At 48.2% G+C, this 24,233-nt stretch overlaps 2 protein-coding genes across 3 annotated transcripts in view; one reads left to right on the forward strand and one right to left on the reverse strand.

The window, feature by feature from the left end:
* Positions 1 to 157: 157 nt before the first annotated feature.
* On the reverse strand, positions 158 to 22,399 carry VPS26B (VPS26 retromer complex component B). Its single transcript, XM_058544777.1, has 6 exons — positions 22,000 to 22,399; positions 12,700 to 12,856; positions 7,631 to 7,795; positions 5,049 to 5,224; positions 2,972 to 3,114; positions 158 to 2,551 (listed from the first exon to the last, which is right to left on the reverse strand). The coding sequence occupies exons 1-6, from the start codon at positions 22,220 to 22,222 to the stop codon at positions 2,405 to 2,407; spliced, it is 1,011 nt and encodes a 336-aa protein (XP_058400760.1). The 5' UTR covers positions 22,223 to 22,399; the 3' UTR covers positions 158 to 2,404.
* Positions 22,400 to 23,251: 852 nt separating this feature from the next.
* Positions 23,252 to 24,233, forward strand: part of NCAPD3 (non-SMC condensin II complex subunit D3) — a 67,595-nt gene continuing 66,613 nt past the window's right edge. Inside the window, exon 1 of one of the 2 annotated variants that reach the window (XM_058544769.1) lies at positions 23,252 to 23,373. In XM_058544769.1, coding sequence (XP_058400752.1) covers positions 23,310 to 23,373 — 64 coding nt within the window. In that variant the 5' untranslated portion in view covers positions 23,252 to 23,309. The remainder of the gene's footprint in view (positions 23,374 to 24,233) is intronic. The other variant, XM_058544768.1, reaches the window with a different exon arrangement.

Below are 24,233 nucleotides of genomic sequence, written 5' to 3' on the forward strand. Positions count from 1 at the left end.
ACGTGCTTGTCCAAAAGAGGTGTTAATAAAGTGCTCAGCATTGTTCCCCAGGAGCCACAGACACAGAGAGGGCAGGTGCTGTGTTGGATTGGGGGGGGGGGGTCTGTTTTCCCCTGTGTGTGAGGTGGGACACTAAGAGAGAAGAGACCACAGAACCTGGTGGACCATGGGCACAATGCCTCCAAGCCACCGGGGCTTCCTTTAATCAGAGAGACAACTGAACAAGTGTTCTTTTTTTAAAATACAGCCATTGAAAAGACGACACATTAAGAAACATGTAAACACTGCAGCTGCTTAATCACAAGTTGCACTGCTTGGTTTAGTACCTATGCACTCCCAGGTATGGGGACCTTGAAAGGAGGGGCCAGGAGCCTCCCCTTACTTCCCCAGTTGGACAGAGAAGTACAGAATGGGGCAGAGTAAGAGAAAACAGAAGACCTGGCTTGTGCACAGCTCCTGAGAGAATAAAAGCAAATTCTATCTTCTAGTTCTCCCAGAAGAAAGGTTTAAGATATTAGGAAAGTTGGAAAATGAATTTGTGTTGTCAGTTCAAGGGGCAGAGGAATTGGCAGATGCTTTCTAGTTAGAACACCGGCTATCATGGGAGGCATACCAGAGCCTAGTCTCATGCTCCCAAGGCAGGGAACACAGCCTTGCTTCCCCATAAACGTAAGCCCCAACCGTGACAATCCAGGGGCAGCTGGATGGGCGATGCTGTCCCCATGGGATTGTCTGTCGCACTGGAACTCAGGGTCCAGCATGAGGGAAACCATCTTATCTTCCTTGTTTCTTGAGGGGATCTTGAGGTCCCCCAGTCGACCTCAAGTGTCATCCCAAATGCCTTTCCCTCCAGTCTCAATTCTGATCCATGAGCCCTGCTCAGTCAAAGGCCCACGACTGCACTGATTTCTGAGGAAAAGGGGAGTTCCCATTTTCCACATTAACTGAAAGATGACACAGGAACCAACCCCTCTGCTTTCCAAATTACAGTCAGACTGGCAAATACTGTACTTATTGGCCAGTGGGGTCTGCTTGGTCTTTCTAGAAGGGAAGGGAGGCCAATTGGAGAGTAATTCCTGATCATTTCCAACTGAGGCAGAAAAGGATGTGAACACCTTTCCTACAATAGGCCCAAGCACAGCACAACAGAGGGAAGCTCCCCTCTCCTCTAGCGTAGTAAGAATATCCATGAGAGTTTTTGTATATGTTTTTAAACAAAAATACCAACAATCCTAAACTCAATGGTGAAGATGAAGACATAATTTGGCAAGCACAATTATTCTGAAGTTGTGCAGCAAAGTCTTCTGCTGAGGCCCTCATCTCCCTCCTTTAACTCGCAGGTAGGGAGTGAAGAGGCTTGAGCAATAGGAAGAACAGAACTTCCAAGTGTTTGAGACCAAGCCCCAATTCCCAGAAATTCAGTGGAAAGCAAGGAGTGATGAGGGTCCACTCTTAGGGAAGCAAAGCAATCAAGGCCCCCTCCCGGGATCTCTTCTTAAAGGAAACAGATGCCCTTGTTTAGGATGCTGGGCACTCAGAGCAATACCCTAAACCACCCAGCCCTCAGGCTGGCAAGGAGTCCCGTGGTGAAGGCAGACAGCTACCAGGCACAGTTACCATCCTTCTTCCTTAGTGGGCTTGGCCCGGCCTGTGTTCAGCTCTGCTGCCATCCATGCGTGACACTGACCCCCAGTGTCTCTGTGCCCAAATTTCTCACGGGTGAGGGCAAAGTCAGCCAAAGGCCCTTGTACAGGCTTCTGTTCCAGGACATTACTGACCAGAATCCGTAAAAGAGGGAGAAGGGCAATGCCTGAGTCCCACCAGTGACAGAAAGGCCAGAATGGAGGTGGCTTGTGGAAACTTCAAAGCACCACATCCAAGACTCCCAAAGAGGTGGCTTCCTGGTCTTGAGTCTCCCCCTGCCACTTAGGATGGGCCAGGCCCAACTCCTTGGCCACTACCTCAGGGACACTAGAGGGGAGGACAAGACATGACTACCCAGGGCCCCGCTGGCAGCTCGGAATCCTGGGACATGCTCAGATCCTCTATCAGGAAGCTCAGAGAGCCAGGAGCCAAGAATGCCTGCTCTCTGCTCTCCTATAAGACGCGAGGCAGCCCCACGTGGAAGGCCTCAACACAAGGCTCTTTTTCCCAGAGAGACTAGATTCCAGGATGCTGACTCTCCCCATCCTCACATCAGCTGCAGAATCCCAAGGATACTTGCGTCCCAACCCAAGCCCCTTAGGTTCTTCGGAAAAAAGAATTTAAGTCAAAAACAATTTGTTTTCAGGTTGCAAGTAACGGGTCAGCTGAGCATCACAACATCCTCCCCCTCCCGCCAGCCGCTGGTGTCTGGTAGACGGGGTGCTGGGGTGGAAGCCCAGCCGCTGCCTGCCCTGGGGGCCTACTGCCTACTGTTGTTGTCAGACAGCTGGCCGGGGGTCCGCACCTCACCCAGGGAGGCCGTGCCCTCGAAGCGCTGTGAGGCGATGGCTGCCTGGTGGGACATGCTCTTCCGCACGATGTCACCCTTCCGCCACAACACCACTTCCTGCAGAATTGGGACAGGGAGGCATGGGGTGGGTTTCCCGAGGCGCCAACCTTCTCCTCTGAGAGAATCTCAGGCAAAAGCCTCCTCTGTTTACCTCTCACCAAAGACAGCAGCTGTCCTACCCATCCCAGGGCTCCTTTTGATCACGTGGGCGGGAAGGGCAGCGTGGTTGCAGGGGTTGGGCTGGAGAAAGCAGACTCGCGGTATCAAGTGGGAACCTCACTCTTGCTGTGGGACTCTGGGCAATCCAGTGTTTCCACCCCTTGGTAAACCAGCAAGTGGCACAGAGACTAATAAGTTCTCTCCCCGGTATCGTTCTGCCCACCCTGTCAGAAATGGAGCCTGATCTTCACAGAGATGATGCTGTTCCTGTACTGTCTCTAGGGCAGCCAGGGTCTAGAGGAGGTGCCCGGGCCTCACCTGCTGTTTGAAGTAGCGCCGCTCCTCCTCGTCGATCAGCACCAGGTTGAGGTAATAGCGCACGGAGAACTTCTTATTGATGTCTCGCATGGTGGGCGTGAGCTCATAGCCCGCCAGGAAGAGCCGGATAGGGATGGACTCTCCTGTAGGGGCCAGGCAGGAATTAGAGTGAGGGGCAAAGTGACCCACTCTACCTTACACCAAGTCACTCTGACCACAGCGGGGGACAGATGCCACCTGAGCGTGACACGGAACACTCAAGCAAATGCTTCTGCCTTTTGGGAAGTTGCATTCTGCTGCCAAGTGATTTGCTGAAGTAAAAATCATGACTCTGCAATTCCATTCCAGGTCTGGTTGCATCATCCGAATGTCCTCTCACCATCCCAATCCAGAGACCAGGGAATATGAACAGCACAGGGACGTTACTGTGTCACATGGTGTTTTTTTTTTTTTTTTTTTTTGGTGAGGAAGATTCGCCCTGAGCTAACATCTGTTGCCAATCTTCCTCTTTTTGCTCAGGGAGATTGGCGCTGAGCTAACATCTGTGCCAGTTTTCCTCTGTTTTTGTATGTGGGATGCCGCCACAGCGTGGCCTGATGAGCAGTGTGTAGGTCTGCACCCAGGATCCAAACCTGTGAACCCCGAGCCGCCAAAGCGGAGTGTGCGAACCTAACCACTATGCCACTGGACCGGCCCCAGTTATGCATCTTTGGATGACATGTAATATGTCTAGTTGTTGGGTTTTCAAGAGCCAATTGTCAAAACCCAGCTAACTATCCTGTCACCCAGCTATTTTGATGTCATCTCCCTCCATCCTAACTGGTGTTTGCCTCCCAAAATACATCTCCACTCCAAGACGGACTGCAGGGTGGCAGAGTGGCCCGGAAAACAGAAAATCCTCATTCTAGTCCCAGTTCTCCATTAACCAGTTGTCTGACTTACAAGTCTGTTGCCTCCTCTGGACCTTAATTTTCTCATGTGGAAAATTATGGGATCAGACTATGTAATATTTTAGATCCCTTCCAACTGTAACATCATGCCTTTCCTAGTATAAGTGGAACAAAATTAGGGCAGTAATTCTACTGAGAAAGGCCAAACCTATAGTGTAGTCTCAAGCTAAATATAAATGAACTTTCAGGTATTTGCTGTTTTGGATCTTTTCTCAGTGCCCAATTTCATTTGTACAGGAACACTGGCTCTCCTTGCACAGTTGGTGAAAAAATGGAACATACAGAGTCAGGAGAGCTCAGTCCAATCCCCCCAAGGACCTGACATGGTGACATCCAAGAAGCTGCTGTCAGGGTCCCCAGTGTTTCAGGCTGCTAAATCTCTGACACTCCTCCTTCCACATGGAACAGACTATAGGAATAAACTGAATAAAACCTTGGCATCACCAAGCACTTCTAAATGAAAACACACATTCTTTATCATCAGTTGCTGCAGAGCCAATGAAGAACATAAATGATTGCTACTTCCAAATAATCACATAGATTCCCCAAATAACAAAGCTTTCAACTCTATCCATCTCAGATGTAGTGTTAGCTGGGTGGGGGTGGGAGAGGACCGCTTCCATCTGGGTCGGGTTCCAGTGCTGTCTGTAGCACCTGGTAATGATGCTCGAGTATCTATACTTGTAAATGAATTCAGAGAATGAATTAATTACCAGAGCTAGAACTAAGTAACACAAATGACTATTCCGCATTAATTTCTTGTTCCCTAGAAGCAAAGAATGTCAGAATGTCAATGGGAAAAATTAACAAAATGTTTAAACCATATCTGCTAAATCAGTACTTTTCACTTTGTTTTTTAACAGGTGTAACTCGGGAGACACCGTCTCTAGTGCAAGCTCAGTGTATAAGGCAATCCGGGGGGAGCTCTCCTGGCTGAAGGTGGGGTAAGAGCCTGCAGTTCCACAGACTCCACCCTCCATTTGCTCCCTTTTGGGACACACGGTGTACAACTGGAGACTGAGAAATTATGGGTTAATAGGAAATCTTATGTTAACAGCATATTCCCTCGAGCCCCTCCAAAATTTTGTGCACGGCCTGGGAGGAAAGGTGTGGCGGCTGCGGCTCACCTCTCACGGGTGCTCCATCCATGATCTCATACTTGGCTATCGTGTCATTCTCATGGTACACGTTGGGGCCTGTGCCCGTCGTTTCCCGCTTGATGATGTCTATCTCCATATGCTTGATTTTGATTCTTACCAGCAGGAAGTATATCTTCCCTACAATGACATCTTTCAAGTGGTATCTGGGGAAGAGAAAGTAAAGAAAATAAAAAGTGTGTACAGCAGCTAACCCTTTGCACATTTACAGGCCTTTGTGGATCCAGGAGCAGGCACACTGCCATGCATGTTGGCTAAAGATGGAGTTGCAGTGCACACACACCCACATTCCACCCACATTGCCACTGTAGAATGAACTCCCCAATATGTTCTTTACTTGAATCAAAGTAACTTCTGTCCCTTCCATTCTTCCACATACAACTCAAAGGACATTTTTCCTGCATGTTACATCAGCCAATCACGCTTGCTTGTCTGATCTCTCTCCTCAGTACTTTCACTTCTTTTATACCTTTCGTATTTGTGTACGTGTATCTTTTAGATATCCTAATGTGTGAGAGGCCAGTCTCACAAATGCAGGAACCAGGTCTCGCTCTTCTCTGAGCTCCACAAAATGTCTTTTGGGAACTGGGCCTCCATGGCCCACAGCAAACAGTTTGTCGGCTGTGGCCGTGACAGGCCAGGGAGAAGCAGTGGAGCAAGATGCACGCCTCATGCTCCATCAGCACCTTCTCTCTAGGCTCTGCTCACACGGCTTGTGCTGTGTGCGCTGTTATGAATTCGGCCATGTTGCCTAACGCCTTCTGACCCTTCAGGCTTTCCTCTGGGTCAGTCAGTAGTACTGGTGGTCTGTATGTGCACAGCCGTGTAGGAGGTATGGCAGGCAGAGAGCACAATCTTCAAACCTGAAGCTCAGAATCATGGCACATGAGTGTTGGCAGGGACTTTAGAATTTAACCTCTTTATATTACAGGTGAAGAAAAGGAAGTTTGAAGAAGATCCACAGTTTAACCAGGATCTGAGTAGGGGCAGACACAGGATGTAAACCTAGGTTGCTATTCCTAGGCTTGTATTCCCCCACTGTCTCATACCACCTTTCTGCTCACAGTCAAACTGGGAAGACTACAGACTCTAAGCAGATAACCTAAGAACACTTAGAAAGGCCACTCACAGCATTTTAGAATGAATGCTTAGAGGTCATAGATTCTAGGAGTTTTCAAACTTTTATAAATTGAACATTCCTTTATTCTCAATGAAATCTTACGCAGAAGCATTAATATGTAAGAAACATAAAAGAGCCGCTCTTGTGGAGGGCCTAGAGCCCCAGCCCAGCTCCTCTTTCACTTAATCCTTTCTTGCGTGTATGTTTGAAACCCACTAACCTAATCCAAGCCCCTCATTTTTCAGATCAGAAACCCGAGGTACAGAAATTTTAGTACCTGCCAGTCTGAGCCCAATCCCTTTGTGGCAGAATAGGACCTGATTCCAAGTGCTGGGCTCTTTCTGCTACGTCACACAGGTGGATCATCCTCTCCCACAGGGCAGGGCCAGAGCCCTGGGACTGTGAGGAGAAAGGCAACAAGCCTTGTCCCTGCAAGGCCCAGAGCAACCTGCCTCCCAGCTTGCTCCACCCTGTGCCATAAGTGGCGCGTTCCGGGTCACACCTGGTTCCAGGCCAGGGGGTAGGGGATAAAAAATACATCCTTCCCTCACCCCTGTTCTAGGAAGGATGTATGATTCCAGTTGAACACAATCCTGTTCTCAGCCCCTTCACAGCAGAGCCATCTGGCTGAGCCCCACCCCCTGGGCCTCTGGTGACAGCAGGTCTGAGGGGAGGGTCTCTCCACAGTGAGAACCCTCGTTACAGACTCTGTGGTTTTTTTAGCTCTCTGTGAACACAATACACTTTTACTTTTGCATATTTGATTTTCAAACTTTTCAGGAATGTGTTATATTGAAAAGAAAGGTGCTTGTGGTACGTGTTTGAACTGTCAGTAAGTTTTGTGATTTACAGACACTTAAATATTTTGATGTTCTAACAGTAAACACAGTTTAAAACATACATCGCTTCCCAACTTGTCAGTTAAAATAAAATTATTTAAAGACCTTTATAAAAAGGCATCTGGTACTCTTTGCTACAATTCATTTTAGTTCAGGGAGGAGGCAGCAAACTACAGCCGGTGTTTGGCTTCCTCACTTTATTTCTAAAGACATATCGTACGTAGCATACAAATAATAATGGAATGGTATTCTGAGATTCTTTTCATCAGTAGAAGGAAACAGCTGTACCTAGAATCCAAAACAAATAACCTTAAAGTTATTTAACCTTGATTTTGAAAGACAGCCTAGGATGTTTAACTTAAATTTACCGTCTTAATTTAATATAGTTTAGTTTAAGTAAAATGACGTTTTATTTCCGGGTCAGTCTCCCTTTAGCCAGCCCAGCACATATACTCACTGTACTGTTTCTGTGCTCTCCCCCAGCATGGCACCACGAACCGGCTGAGGCAAGAGGCTCCCTCACTTTGCGTTCCGACCATGCCGTCTTAAACTCCCTAAAGAGTTCTTGCACAGCTGTGGGCCCAGGCACTTACTTGGATTTATTGTACTCAAACTCAATGTGCAGACAGTCCTCGATCCCAACTTCCATCTTGATGGAGGAGTTCAGCTCTGGGTATGTGCTGAGTGTGTGAACCACAATGTCCATCTCTTTGACAACGTCATTGAGGCGGCGACTGATGGTGGCTCGAAGGAAATACCTATGGGAGATGGACACGTCGTGAAGGGACACTCCTTGTCTCCAGATGCTACCTCAGTTTACGCGCCGAATCGACCCACTGGAGAAAACCCCTTACAGTGGTTAACCTTTGGGGCTTTGTATTCCTTTGAGAATTTACCTCTGTAGACCCTCCTCCCAGAAAAAATGGACATATGCACTTATACACAAAATATTGCAATTATAATTCCAGGGAGTTCAAAGACACTTCCCTCCAACGCCTTTCTGAGAACACTACTCTAAGTAAAAGTGATTTCTTGCTCTGTACTCCAATAGTCTTTCATGGCCCTCACCACTATCTACCATGTATTTGTGAACAGGTTTTACTTCTTCAACTAAGTCCTAGCTCTTTGGGCACAGGGACCTGTCTTATACTCATATTTGCATGCCGCTTATTTAACAATATTCAATCCAGAAGCATTTTTCAAGTCCCTCACAGTTAAGAGAGGAAGAGGGGATGGAAAAGTTAAGTCAGCTGTTCATTCAGCAAATGTTTATTGCTAGGCACAGGATGATTAAGACATAGTCTCATGGGAAGCTCACAGTCCACTGAGGGGATGGGGAAACAGAAAAATTAGAACACATGGAAAGTGCTCATTCAGATACAGGAATCAAGTGCTATGGGGAGAGAGAGAAGGGCATTCAGCAAGAGCAAACCTTGTCAGTAAAGCAGCAGAGGTAGTAGAGGACTGCTGTGAACCCAGAAAGCCTCTGCTGAACCTAGGATCCTTGGGGAGGGGCTCCTGTGGTAGGTAGGGGGCAAGTTAGAAAGAAGGCAGAGACACAGCCCCTGGAGGGCTTAGCATGCCAAGCCTGACCTCTATGGCCAGCCACTTAAGCGTGGCCTTCCCAAGCACCCTTGTCCCCTGACTTAACGCTATGCTAATACCCAAGGAGGGAAGAAACACTCCTTTAATTACATTTTCCTCTAAATAAAACTCAGATAATGCCCATTGCCTGTCAAGCAATCCTGGAGAAAGCTGCTAACCAGATCAGCTACACGTTTAGGCTACTCTCCTCTGTGTAGCTCAAACTGCTTCTTGGCAATCTTTTTAATTCATCTCAGTAACTTCCCTCACATTCCCGAAGACATTTGTTCCTGACCTGTTTCTAACTGTTCAGGCTCTCAAGCCCTCCCTCCCCGTTTCTGTGGAAGACATTGCTTTTACTCTACAGAGACGAAGGCCTTCCAAGTCAAGACTGATGGCTCTCTCCCTTCTCTGCTCTGCTCGGGCCTACCTAGGGCCTAGGTATGTGTCTGTATCTTTGCCCATCCTTCCCTCCTTCAACAGCACCTCTCTCTCTCAAAACCTTTTCTCCTCCATCTGGCAGAACGACTCTCAATCTGGACGCACATTAGAATCACCTGCCAGGGAGGAGCTTTAAAAGTCCTGATGCCTGGGCACACCTCACATGTAATTGCTCCTGAGAGGGGCACAGGCATCAACATTTTTTAAAGCCTCCCAAGCGATTCTCATATGGGAGCCTTGGTAGAGAACTACTTACTGTCTAGCATCTTGATCCTTCCACTTTTCCAATTTTCTTAACAAATTCAATCTCTCTCCAGCTAAAGGTTTCTTCCTTTGAGTTTATAAAAAGTCCCCAACTCATCAAATCCCAAAACACTCTCCAGGCCTTACCCTCTTGACTTTTCTTCAGAGACAGCTGTCACTGAGGGGTCCTCTTCTAACTTCCCCCGTCACTACTCCTCACCCTTGCTTCTGTCTCCACCACCCAGTAGAAACTGCCCTCCTGAAGGTAACGCATGGCCTCCCACTCGCCAAATCCAGTGGACTTTTTTTGGCATCAGTTCTCCATTAAAGTGTAAAACACTTCCTCCCCCTTGGAACTCTTGCTGGTTCCACAGGAGGGCATTACCTGCTTCACTCTGCCTTCCTCCTCCTCCTATCCCCAATACTCCAACAGGTCCTGGGCTCCTCTCTCCCTGAGTTCTCCTCCTTCAACAACCTACCAGTTATTACCTCTGAGCAGCTGATTCCCAACAATGCCCTTCTCCGTCCTGAGTGCCGGGCTTGCATTTCCAACTGTCTAGCGAGCTTTACACCTCTCTGTTCTGCCAGTGCTTCAAACTTTAAAATTGGATGAATCATCTTATCTACAAATCATCTCTTCCTCCTGAGAGCCCTCTGTCTGCATCTCCACTCACTGGTAAATTCTGTTGATGTCTATTACATTCCTCGTTTTCTGCCTGTCCCCATTGTGTCCACTAAAGTAAAACTCTTGGCACCTCATACGAGCCTTCTGACAGTTCTGTCTCCACACTACCTATCCATCAAATACTACATATTGATTTTAAGTTAACCTTCCAAAAGAACCACTCCCCTGCCTAAAAAGAAAAGAGTACAAAACAATCTTTTCATGTTTTCCCTCTGCCTAATAAGATACAAGCTCTTAATCTGGAATTTACATCTTCTATAAACTACCCTTAACTAATTTCCTCTTCTTTACCTCCTCTCTTTCTCAATATGAATCCTAAAGTCTTCATCTCATTTGGACAGCAACACTTTTCTTTCATTTTTCTTTTCTCATTGTGGTAAAATATAGAAGGAGTTCAGAGTATGCCACCCCGGCATAAAGATTATATTGAGCTGAAAGCAACTGAGAAGAAGTAGACACAAGAAAAACTCTCTGCCCTCCTCCTCTCTCCTAGGAAGGGTAGGACCTTCTTAATCCCCACAGACTGCACCAGAGAAATATACCTTGCTAAAACAACCCTCATCTTCCACTGTTTCTCCCATGTATTTTCCTTCCCCTAATCTGTTGCCCCTAGAAGCTCAAAGTCCCTTTCCTTTTTCTTGGCACTTCTCTGTAAAGTTACCGTCCTCTGTCAAGATGCTCACATGAGCCTAAGTTCTAACCACCCCTTTGAGTTACCGATCACTGAGTTCCACGTGCATGCACAGTGCACATGTGAATAAACTTGTTTTTCTCTTGCTAATCTGTCTTTTGTCAGTCTAATTTGCAGGGTCCCAGCCAATGAACCTCAGATGGGTAGAGGAAAAAGTTTTTTTCCTCCCCTACAATATATATATAACATAAAATTTACCATTTTAATCATTTTTAAGTGTACAGTTCAGTGGCATTAAGTACATTCACATTGTTGTGTAACCATCACCATCCTTCATCTCCAGAACCTTTTCAGCTTTCCCAACTGAAACTCTGTCCCCGTTGAACACTAACTCTCCATCCCCGCTCCCCGCAGCCTCTGGTAACCACCATGCTAATTTCTCTCTCTATGGTTTTGACTACTCCCAGTGCCTCATATAAGAGGAGCCACACAGTATTTGTCTCTTTATGACTGGCTTTATTGCGCTTAGCATTATATTTTCAAGACTCATCAATGTTGTAGTATATGACAGGATTTCCTTCCTTTTCAAGGCTGAAGAACACTCCACTGCATGTACAGACCACATTTTTTTAATCCAGTCATCTGCTGATGGACACTCAGGTTGCGTCCACCTTTTAGCTACTGTGAATATGCTGCTAAGCATGTGGGTGCACACACCCTTCTTGCACTTCTTTTGGGTGCATATCCAGAAGTGGAATTGCCAGATCTTATGGTAATTCTATTTTCAATATTTTGAGGAATTGCCATACTGTTTTCAACACCTTTCTTTCTGACAAAAACATTTAAGAGAAATCCACCACAAAAATAAAATTAAATAACAATAAATCCCACAGCCAAGCTTCGGTGACGACTAGATAATCCTCACTGTTGCTGCCTTCTCTGAGTGCAGGTATGAAACGCTGTCCTTAGTGGGGGTTGTGTGAGTGTTCAGACCTCTCTCCAAAGACTGAAAAAGAAGAGCCTACAATCACTCCTCTGATGGAAGAGGGGAGACCAGGAAGAAGCGAGGGGAGGAAAGGTCTTGCTGTAGTCTGCACCACCCTACACCCAGGTCTTCAGGTGACGAAGACGAGCTGACCTTATGAGACAGCATCAAGACCTGGACCCCGGAGTCCAGAGTGAGGGAGGAAGTCTGCTTTATCCCAGTGACATCACGTCATCTCGCGTTACACCCAAGAGTCTGTAGCTGCTCTGGATTGTTTTTTACCCCAGCGGCCTTGGAATCAGTTCCTATCCTCAGTTTCTAAGACTGGAATAATAAACACAATCCCATGTACTTAAATCATGTTTATTAATTTTTTAACAACTTGTCACGCTGTGTCACGTTTTATTCTCTCATCACCCCAAAAGATGGAGAAGACAGATCTAGAATTAGAATCCAAATCTATTACCCACTTTTCAGGTGAGAAAGTTGAGCGACAGAGCGCAGGATCACACTGCTGTTGTGTGGCAGAGCTGGACTGAGGATCAGTATGTCCTGACGCCCAGCCAGTGGTGTGCTGGAGGTGGCTTCTTGAATTTTCAGAAATTTTATGAACTGGTTGTTAAACACAGCAATTATTTGTAACTAAATTATACAAACTTACAATTAAATGAATTATATTAAAAACAAAGGTAATACATACTAAAAACTCATTGCTTCCTAATTATTTTGCTAAATTTTACGCTTCTCTCTGCCCTTGGGGGAATTTACACCTCCTGTCTCTGTATGTTGGTAATGCTACACATAGGTGGCCACTGTACATCTCTTTCCAACTCTGCATTCAAGGATGTCAGGCTGGTAGCTTGAAATGGGCCACGGTGGAATATTTACACTACAGAAATTGACAAATGCTACAAACCAGGAGTTTTTCCTCCCAGAGAGCCTGTTGTCAAACATTTACCAGCACACCACTGCTCTCAGCACTCTTCCTTTTCAAGACCCATAAAAAGATCCTCAGAAATGTGGACAGCTTCAGGTCCTCATCCACACGGGGGAGCTTCTGGGGCAACATGATTAAACAGCAGGCACAACTTACCGTAGCTTCACGTTCTGCCCCGTGTAGGACTCATACGGCTTCTCCACGTGGGTGAATTCAAAGTCGAAGGCCTGTGACTGAGTAATTTCTCCGGGCCGAGCCAGGTCCTTCACCAGGGACACAAACTCATGGTGGTTCCCACGGTCATAGTAGAGCTCTGGGGAGAAAGCATCAGCCTCCTCTACCAGACCCCGAGCCACACGGGGCCTAGCAAGGGGAGCTAGGCTGCAGACACCCTGCTTCTGAAAGACCTCCCTCCAAGACAGACTTCGTCCAGCCTTGTTTCTGACTCCCCTCTTCTCCTACCCCGCTCGTTCCCTGCACTCCCCATAGACTGGTCTGTCTCCCTCCCCCTTTCCAAACACTCTCCTGTTTTATATAGCGAAATCCTGTGGCACAGTCAGAACCCAATGTAATCCTGCTCCAGGATCTCAGGGCAGTACCTTAGCAAGGGGCACATCAGGGGAACCGCGATCAAAAACACCATACTTCTCTAAACACATTTTTAAAAATATTTCTAACTTCTGAAAGCATATTCACAGTTATTTAATCATATCTTCCTTATAATAATCTTGTGAGATGGCTAGGATGGGCCTTATCACTCACTCAACAGATAGGGAAACTGAGGGATAGCATGCTTAAATGACTGGCGTAGAGCCACAGGGTTGGTCGCAGAGCTGAGCTGAGGGCAGGTCTCCTGCTGGACTGTGTCTATTTCTACGACCTGGTAAAACGGGGGTATGAACATAACCCACTTCATAAGGTTTTGTGAGGAAGAGAGGAGGTAATGCAGGGAAAGGACTTACAATAGCACCAGGCAGATAGCAAATGCTCAAAACATTAGCTGTTAGCTGCTACTCTCCCTCAAAAAAGCATCCATGTGGCCATTCCGACATAGAGGTTTAATGTCATTCCAAACTTCAGTGAGCATCAGAATCACCTGGAGGGTTTGTTAAAGCACAGATTGCTGGGCCCCATCCCAGTGTTTTTGATTTAGGGGGTCCAGGGCGGGGCCCAAGAATTTACATTTCTAACAAGCTCCCAGGGCATGCTGGTCCTGCTTCAAAGTCCACACTTTGAGGAGCACTGCTCTAAATTCATCCTCCTCTGGCAATAGTTCTAGTATTTCTTTATTATAAGTTGGTGCCACCATCTGTCCTATATTACTTTATGTCTGTTTGTGCTGTGCTATTTAAGTGTTAACTTCTGCTACATGCGTGGTCTTTAGAGAAGGCCTACAGGCCCAGCTTCCTGGCACCCCTAGTACCTGGCTATGTGGCAGGGACGCTTTATACTGACTGGGGCTATCCATGGCCACATCGGTTAAGGTACCCTGCCTTGGGCATTTCTGGGCTCCAGGCCTACGCTAGGCTGCACCCCGCAGTAAGGCAGACCAACTGGGAAAACGGAGCAGGCAGAGTGTACTAGTCGCTTCTGCTGTTGGCTGCTTGGGGACAAAGAGACAGGTCCACAGAAAGGAGTGTCTGGGACAACCGCCCACTAGGCCTGGTCCCGCATCGCCAGAGGACAGTAGGCTGATCTCTCTCAGGGATAACGTGAGTGTCAGGGGCAGTGGGGCAGAGCTGTACCTGCTCTGGGTCCACCCAGACAGCATAAGGTCTGAGCCCAATAAGGACCCAAGCCTTCTTGGGCCCAAGAAACCAGACCTCTTGCCTCCCCAGAGCCAACGCAGTGTCCAGCACTGCCCTGGGGAAGACCCATGCCCAAAAGGAGAAAATGGGGTCAGGCTGTGCTTTCAGTCTGGGTGCAAAATCAACCCCTTACTGCCCTAGAGCTGGCCCTGACAAACCTATTTCACAGGGAACATTCTTCCCCCAGACAGAGAGGCATTCTAAAGCCAAGTGGGCCCTGTCTTAAGATTTATCCAGCTGTGACAGTGGCAGTAGTGTGGTTAATCCAAACTAGTGCCGCCACCTCTGTACGAATGTACTCTGTATTTTGTGATTACAGCTTGTTGCTGATTTCCTATGTAGTTACACTTTGATCCACCTTATATTACAAACGGTCCACCTTCTCCTCAGCAGTGATTCCAATGGAATCAGCAGTGGGCAGCATTCTGGATAGCCAGTGATAATCCACAAAGCCACCAAATGGGGCACGACAGTTGCAAACTATGCAGGGAAATGATCGGGTAAGTTTTAAAACTGCTGGTTTTAAAATCCAATAACTGTGCCCCCCAATAAAAGTAAAGTAGTACAGTGACTGGGTAGGAACAGAGCCGCTCGCCAGCCTGTGCCTAGGGCTCCTCACTTAATCTTGCTGGTCCACTGCTGCATGAGCCCTTGTTGATGGTCCTGGCTCCTACGTGGGAAGTGATCCCTTAACGGGGGAACCTGGTGCCTCAGTTCCCAAGCACTGGATTCTGGCCATAGTTTCAGGAGACAAAAGCAGGCAGAGCAAGGCCCCAGTGTCCATTAACTTTAAGTGGGAAATCCCAGAGTCAAGAGAAAGACGGGAAGAGAAGTATGGAAAAATACACAAATATGATCACACAACCCAAAGGCAACATGAGAAACAAAACAGAGAAGGATCCGAGAGCGCTCTGAGAGCAGGCAGGCCAGCATCCGAGGATCCTAACCACGGTCCACCTGACCCAGGAGGGGAAGCTGGCTGCGGCCGGGACCTCCAGCAGGAGAGGTCCTCCCCTGTATAGCCTCACGTTCTCCTTAACGCTTTTCCTGCTGGACACATGTTAATATCAGCTCCTACATCAGATGTCATGGACAAGTAGCCAGCGTGTAGTCTGAGTGGGGCTGGACTGGGCTTTCCAATTTATAACTTACAAGTCATTTGTAATGCTTTTGCAAACACTGTTGGGCAAAGGGGCAGAAACAGTAGCCATACTTTGTTATTTGCCAGAAAGTGTGGTTTCCTCTCACATAAATTAAAACAGAAAATCCAAAGCTATTCTAGCAAGAGGTTTGGGCCCTAAAGAGACTGTAAACTGCCTCTACTCTATCCCAAAGACGCACACACAAGTCATCTCTAGTTCTCCCCAACCTCCAAAGCCCTCAGGGACCAGCCATTTCAAGCTAGAAGCAGGAACTGACCGACTGTTTTGTTAAGGTAACTTCCCTGTCTTGAGCCTCCTTCTCAGTCCACAGGAGGAAATGACTTTTGTAGTCAGATGTTTTCATGGTGAAACTTGCCACCCACGGTTGAGGAGTGAATTTGCCACTTTGGAATAAAACTGAGCCAGCCTGGCACCACAGGGTCATGCTGTGAAAGACGCCCTGCGATTTCCTGCTGGGCCAGGACCATGTTTGGTTCAGGCTTCATGCTGGTCTTGGAAGAAACTAAGTCAGTAAGAGCAAAAAGACCTCCAAAGAGCCGTCTCCTCATCTGGATTTTCCCATCCATTGTCTGCTGACTGGCAACCCAGCCAAGACTCGTGCTCACCACCTGCATGCGATCTCCTGGACCCTGAGAAGCCTGCTGAAGCAGTAACACCTCTGGGCTGCGGCACCCAGCAAGACGCAGCTCTGCCCCAAGCCCTGCAACAACTTATTAATCGGCCAGAATTAATCCATTTAATCTCAATGTGACTCTTACTAAGCATTTCATGGGTTAATGAATTAAAATACAGAAAGCCTGTGGAGTTTTTAGAAGTACAAACTTGATTGGTGCTGATAGATACATTCGGTGGCATTACTTTTAAAAACTTAAAAAATCCAGATATTATCTATTTGCCTTCAGAGGGCAGGGGTATTCATGTCTGCCTTCCTCTGTAAGTTTGACCTTCTAATTACCCTTGGTTTATTTAACCCCATTAGTTTCCAAGGTGGCCCAGCTCTGCCTTACATCCTCTGTTAGTGTTCCCCAAGTTATTCCAGCTGAAAAATGGTCTCTCCTTCTGCTGTTACAGAACTCCCCTCAATCTTCTCCTTCTTCTATTATAGAACTTCCCTTAATGCTCCTTACATACCACATTGCATTATTCTAAAAATGTGGGACATTAGCTGCTAGAGTGACATGGGAGATGCCCTCAACACACATTTGTTGGCACTGTTAGAACACAGACTAAGCCATAGGAAAAAGTACACTAGGTGCAGGAAGAGTCCCAACGTGGCTCAAAAATATTCAAGGATAACAGAAAAACAGATACAACACAGGTGAAGTAAGACATTATACTCTCAGGGGGCAAATTTAAACTGCAACATCTGAGCGTCAGTGCAGACCTGAATGGACCACAGGTCCGACAACTCTCATTTTCTTATATACAGGCAGAAATCAGCCTTAGCTTGGCATAAGAAAGTGTGATGAAAGAAAGATGCAAGAGCAAGTGAACTGGCACCAGCTTTACCGCTCGCTTCCTCACCCACGTTTCCCAGTGAAGACGCTGCACAAGCGAGTTCATGCTGGTCGGTGAGTCATCACGGTTCTCAGTGGCCTGGAGTAAGGCTGCACCTAGCTCGTCAATGCCTCTGCCCAAGCACGAGCAGGAAGCCCGGGCTCTTAGCAAGGCAAACCTGTACTCTCCCTCTCTTTCATTAAAATAACTCTGGTTTATCTAGGAGGAGATGAGGGAAAAATGCCAGAGAATAGCTTCTGTAAATTCCTAGAGCTGACCAGAGTATCCAGTTAGCAAATAGTCACTGAGGTCCTACTTGGTGCTAGCCACTGAGAAGAGAGATCAGCCACCAGACTGACAATGGATGGAGGCAGGCCCTGGCTTTCAGGAGCTCAAAACTTCATGAGGGAGACAGACAAATTAAAAAAAAAAAAAAAAAAAAAGTCACAAGCTTGTCATATCCTGCTTGAAAAGAGATACTAATGAGGCCTCTAGAAGAACAGGGGAAGAAGTGCTCAAGTCAGCCTGGGGAGGTCAGGGAAGGCTTTCTGCTGGAGGTCATGTCTGCTTGGTTTTAAGAATGAGTGAGAGCTTGCGTGGAAGGTCACGCCCTTCAGAAAGATGTTCACATGCAAAGGGAAGATGCCAAGATACTAGAAGGAACGTGATACCTTGAGGAAACTACAAGTGGTAAAAGCAAAGGGTTAGGGAGAGACGAGGGTGGAGAGAAACGCAGGGCCAGCTCAGAAAAGAGCTGGATTCACCTTTCCCTTTAATCAATAGGGAGTCGATGAGAAGAATTTTAAGAAGGGCACTAACAATGTTAGATCTGCCTTTTAGAAAGTTCACTCTCACAGAAGATGAACTGAAAGAAGAGGAAAATAAAGGCAGGACGACCAGTTAGGAGGCTGCTGCAAACAGAAATAATAAGGGCAGTAGCATTGAGAATGGAGAGGAGGCACAGACTTAAGTTATATTATAGAATTGTTGAAGAGGACCAAAATGTAGAAGTCAATTGTACGTGTGGGAGGAGGAATGAAGGGTCTCAGAGGACTCCCAAATTTCTGATGCTGAATGGCCCTCAGCCTCAGAATGGAGGAAATAGGAGGTGCAGCAGGCTGGAGCTGGAGCAAAAAAAGAAAGGGATTTGAGATGCATCTTTGAGGGACCTGTGGGGTATCCAGGTGGAGACATCTAGCAGGCAGCTGGAAACACAGACGTGGAACTCAGAAGACAGTTCAGGTCAAGATAATGAAACAGTTTGGGAGTCACGAGAATATAAGAAGACACTGACATTATGGGTACAGATGAGATTGCCAGAGCAAGTTAGAGTGAGAAGGGACAGGGGACAAAAGTTACCCCTCTTCCTGCCTACCTCCAAAACCAAGATCAAGATAGGAGCTTTTCTGAGCAGGCTCTGGGTCAGTATGAGGAATAGCGGTCCAAAGAAGTCCAGTGCAACAGATAACCAAACAACTGTCTGTGCAAGGACTCCGTAAGAGTCCCTTCCACAAAGGTTTCACTTGGGCTAGCATGCCTTCCAGGAGAAGGCAAAAGGAAGGCAATGTGGGGAGGCAGACAAGTAGACCAAAGGGAAAGCTAACCGGGTGCAAACATTTCCCATGGAGAGTCTGCACAGGAATCAGCAGTGACTGCAAGGTGACATGTTTTAAAGATCTAGCCCCTGGAAACTTCTTGATGGATCAAGCATAACAGGGAAAGAGAAAATGACAATGATCATCTTAACTCCCTTTTACTGAGTACCTACTACGTGTGCCAAGCCCTGCACTTCATGTATGTTATCTCTAGTCTTCACAAGACGCTAGCAAAGACTGTATTGTCATAGACTGAGCTTGATCTAATTTAAGTAACCCAGTCTGCTTGACCCTCAATCACATACCAGGCTGTCCCTCTAATGAATACACAGGTGGGACAAATACACTTTCATCAGGAAGAATAAGAAATTAATCACAAGGATAAAAAGGTTAATTACATAAACCACTTCATTTTCAAGCTGTGGAACTCTTCCCAGGCAGAACGGAATGAAAAACAAAAAACCTAATCCAAGAGACTATGGTTTACAAGAAGAAAAGTTTTGAGTTAAAACGGAAATCAGGGCCGGCCCCATGGCTTAGCGGTTAAGTACACATGCTCCACTACTGGCGGCCCGGGGTTCGGATCCAGACGCGCACCAACGCACCGCTTCTCCGCCCATGTCGAGGCCGCGTCCCACATACAGCAACTAGAAGGATGTGCAGCCATGACATACAACTATCTATTGGAGCTTTGGGGAAAAAAAAAGGAGGAGGATTGGCAATAGATGTTAGCTCAGAGCCGGTCTTCCTCAGCAAAAAGAGCAGGATTAGCACGGATGTTAGCTCAGGGCTGATCTCCCTCACAAAAAAAAAAAAACAGAAATCAATGAGGAAGGTGGACAGAGCACAAATGATATTAACTTTCTCACCCCCAATTCAGCAAGATCCATACTGTATGTCACCCAGACAGCCAAACCTCAGAACCTGACCGAAGTTCCACCCACTTCATACATAGTCAAAGAACGCGATGAAGGGGAAAACCACACGACCACAACTTCAACAAAGTTCCTCACTAGCCTCGCTCTGGTGCCCTGAGGTCAGTTCACAGACTGTCTTAGGTATATGACACAAATACATCATACTCTGCACAAAGCATGATCCCTTGACATCTCAACATTCTCACAAGGTGATTTTGTTATCCTTGCCTTACAGGTGAGAAAGCTGAGGCTCAGAGAGGGGCTCAGCCTCCCCAAAGTCACAGGGTCAACTCAGCCCACAGTACTCAGGGGCCCAGGAAGAGTTATTAACGGAAGCAATAAAAGGTTCTGAGAAAACTCAGCAGGTATGCTGTCCTGGGATTCAAGGGGTTGGACAAGAAACCAGGCAGGGCAGGTACAGAAAGCAGCCTCCTCAATTCCCTTTCATTTAGACTATAGGGAGGCCTGAACGCCATTGCCCCTGAACAGCTCATTTCACATTGCTAGGGCAGGGGACATTCTGGTTGTCTTTCACATACTTATGAGGTATCACCACCTGGAGTGATGGTATAGACGCAAACTAAACGCGCCTGTCTACAATCATATTACAAAGCCAAAGAATCCCTGCAATCACTTTGAAACTACTACTTGAAAATACTAATTCTAAGTAGGAAAGGCCTTTTCAACTATCTCATCTATTATGTTTAGCATAAAATGCTTTGGAGTCATCCAATCTACCCAGTGGTTCTTCACTAGGGGTGATTTACCCTCCATAGGACATAAGGCAATATCTCAAGATATTTTTGTGGTCACAACTTGGGAGTGCTCCTGGTATTTGGCGGATAGAGGCTGGGTACACTGCTAAACATCCTACGACAACAAAGAATTATCAGGCCCAAAATGTCAACAGCACTGCCGCTGAGAAACTGTATCTCAGCTAGAAGCAGGGGAGCAGAAGGGATGGAGTTCATTCATTAGCCTCCTTTCTGGTACATAAAAAGCCACTCATATTCTGAATTTAAACTAACAACAAAGAGGTTCCTATAGGATCTGCCAGTCTTTAACCTGATTTCATTGTCTTCAATACCAGAGGCAAATACTTCATGGTGAGCACTGGACTGCAGAGACAGGCTACACAGACTCCTTTTTCCAGGTCCCTCCTACCTGTGCCAGTGTTTTCTGCCTCTGTAAAAGGGGGAGGACAGATTCTTGGCTAACTCTCAGGATATGAGAGAAGGTGAAATGAGCTTTCCCAGGAAGTCCCTAAAAACAGGGTTATAACACGCAGTGTGTGGTTTAGGGTACAAATTCTCTGCCAGAGGTTTTTTCAGCCCACACGAGTATTTATTGTGAATCTACTCCTGGCCTAATGACAAAAACAATTTATTTCAGAAATACCTGAGCGTTTTAATTAATACACAGCTCCAAATAGTCTTAGAATTGGAGACAACCCCGACTTGACTGGTAGTTCCCCAAATCTTCTGTATTTACTGCTTTTAACTATCTAGGTCTAATTATTAATAACCATGTTTAAAAACCATTAGACCCCTGAGAAATTTTGATCACTTAATTTTGGTCTTAGGAGCACTTCTTTGTCTTTAAGGAGAAAATGAGTCAACTGAAAATTAGCATTTAATAAAGAAGTCTTAAAAATACTGGCTAGGGGCCGGCCTGGTGGCGCAAGCGGTTAAGTGCGCGCGCTCCGCTGAGGCGGCCCGGGGTTCGCTGGTTCGGATCCCGGGCGCGCACAGAAGTACTGCTTGGTAAGCCATGCTGTGGCGGCGTCCCATATAAAGTGGAGGAAGATGTTAGCTCAGGGCCGTCTTCCTCAGCAAAAAAAAAAAAGAGGAGGATTGGCGGATGTTAGCTCAGGGCTGATCTCCTCACAAAAAAAAAAAAAAAAAAAAAAAAAAAAAATACTGGCTAGGTAGACAACAAGCCTGAGGCTGAAGACTGCAGACTGCTTTCTCAACACATGTACAAGGACAGACAGTGCAGAGCTAAGGTGAGATATGAGACAATGGTGAGCTATCCCTCCCACATCACATCTAAAAGAAAAAGAGGCGGATGGGAGTGCAGCGAAGCGCGGCACCGAGGACCAGCTTAACTTGGGCCTGACAGCTGGATGTCCAGGCGACGGTAAAAGCAGTATTAGAAGAACAGTCTCCCCTAACAAACCTACCTGCAAGCTATGGCAGGACCATCTCACTCCGAAATCCTGAAGGCAGGAAGCAAAGCTGGGCGGCATGCTGAAGGGAAACAAGGGTCCCGGGGCAAGGTGCCCAGCACGACGCGCGCCGCAGGGCCGCTCCTCGTGCTCCCGTGCCCTCGGCGCCCCCTCCCCTCGCGGTCACGGTCCCTCGGGCAGGGAAGACGGCCACGCAGTGGACGCGGGTCCGGCCGGCCTCACCGCGCCCCCCGCGATCGGCGCCCTGGCGCGGCGCACGGCTGCGGAGGGAGGCCCGGGCCCACTCACCGATCTGCCCGATGAACTCGATCTTGATGCCCTGGTGCTCCAGCCGCTTGTTGGGGTTCTTGAGTGCAAGGCTCACCTTCCCGGAGACCGTCTCCCCGTCGTAGAAGAGGAAATACTTCTCCTTCTTCCCGTCCTCCGTCTTGTGCTCGGCCCGCTTCCTACTCTCCGCATCGCTGAGCAAGATTTCCACCTCCACGCTCTGCCCGAAGCCGAAGAAGCTCATCTCACCGCCGGGCCGGCCGGGCCGGTCTCGGGAGGACCGCTCCTCTCTCCGGGGCGGGGACCCTTCGGGAACGCCAGAGGGCTGGACGCGAGAGCCCGCCGCGCTGCAGGTGGGGGCGCCACGACCCCCGCGGCACCGGGAGGGAGCGGGCCGGCGGCGGCGCCCGCAGCCCCAGGCGAGCTCGAGCGGCCTGCGGCGGGCGGGGCGAGGGCGGGCGGTGCAATTCCGGGGCAGCGCAGAGGCCGGGCGCGCGTGGCCGAGGCCGCCCACCGTGGGGCGCGGCGAGGAGCAGCGGAGCGAGCCACCCGGCCTCGCCCTCCGCGGTGCAGCTCACCCAGGTGCTCGCGGCTGCGGGCGGGGCCGGACGCGGTGCGGTCGCCGCGCGCATGCGCACACCTCTGCCTCGGTCCCTTTTGCCGCCGGGCCGCCGGCAGGTGTGCTCACTGCGCATGTGCAGTGAAGGAAGGGCGGCTTGTCTTTCCCACAGTTGACATGGCAGTCACGGCCTCTTTCCGGAATTCAGGTCAGATGTCCCATAAAATGGAAAGAACTGCAAATGTTCTTTCTGAATGGTTTTATTTTTTCCTTTTCCTTTATTGTTTTAGTTCGATAAATGTTAGGCTACCATCCACATTGCGATGTGTGCAGCGTTCGATTGCTGTCTGACGAGGTAGTCCTTTGACACGCAGAAAATGTCGCTTGACAGGGGGCAGAGGTGACAATTACTACAGGAAGTGTACTGTCTCAAATTCTCTTTAAAGTGTCTTCCCATTTAATAAAAATAAGGCAAGACAGAAAAATAAAGCGCTATTACGCTTTAACTTAGTTCTTGACCCCAACTTGAAAGGCAAAGCTCAAAAACTACTCGGCGGAACCTAGACTCAGTCTACAGCCCTAGGCCCGCCCCGCTGGTGCGCATGCGGCAGATGGCCCTGCTGATTGGTTGATAGCTCGTAAAGGCTGGGCGCGATGATTGGTCGGTAGGAAATTCCGCATGTCGTGATTGGTCCGCAGGAACGTCGCGGGGCGCGCGCGGGAGCGAGCTTTGAAAGTTGACCACAGCGGAGGGGAGCGGTGCTCTGCGGTCATGGTGGCGCTGCCGGCTCTCGGGAGCGGACTGCAGCCGTGGTGCCCGCTGGATCTCAGCCCAGGTGAGGAGATGAGGCTGCGAGACTCGTGGAGGCAAGGGCCATGGTGCTTTGGGCCTGCGATGCCCTCACCCCGGGCCTGGCGTCGGGTGGGGGTGGGGCGCTCGGCTCTCAAGCCCTCAGCAAGGAAGGGGTCTCCAGGCCTGTGCACCCCCGGACGTTGGCGAGCCGTCTCTCGAAGAGGGGCCCAGCCAGTAAAGGGACGTTAGGAAAAGAGCCGTGTGGTCCGATCTCTTTAGTTCTTCTGCACCTGTTTTCTCGGCCTTCCCCTTGTTCTGCCAGTCTGCACGGACAACCTCGTCTACTCCTGTGGTTTTAAATAGCTAGTCTATTCTTCAGCCAGACTTATTTCTTGAACTTCGTGTTCATTGGTTCAGCGGGATGTCTCACAGGCACCTCAAACGTCACGTGAATGAAATTAGGGTTCCCAAAGCCAGCGAATGGCACCAGCCAGTCCACAAGCCTGAGTCATGGCATTCCTCCTGCATCTTCCCTGCTCACCACCACCGGTTGTTCTCCCCTCAGAGAGGTTATCCCTTCCCCTCTCTCAGGTCCTCTCTGCCCCGTTTCCTGAGGCTGCTGTCCAGGCTCAAGCCCTCGTTGTAGCCAACCTAGGCAGTTGGGGGGGTATGCCAGCTGCTTTCTGATGCTAGCTCTTCTAGCCCATCACCCACACCTCTACCTCGATCACGTTTGAAAACACAAATGTAACCCTGTCAGGTCTTTACACCTTTAATGTTTCCCCTTCGTTTCCTAAATAAATGACAAATCTTTGGCATGCCATTTAAGAGCCTGCATCATTCACAGCAGTCTTCTTTTCCAAGAGCTTAACCTTTGGAGTCAGAGCTACTGGGATTGGTCTC

The sequence above is a fragment of the Diceros bicornis genome, chromosome 7 (genome assembly GCF_020826845.1).
Source record: "Diceros bicornis minor isolate mBicDic1 chromosome 7, mDicBic1.mat.cur, whole genome shotgun sequence".
Lineage (NCBI taxonomy): Eukaryota > Metazoa > Chordata > Mammalia > Perissodactyla > Rhinocerotidae > Diceros > Diceros bicornis.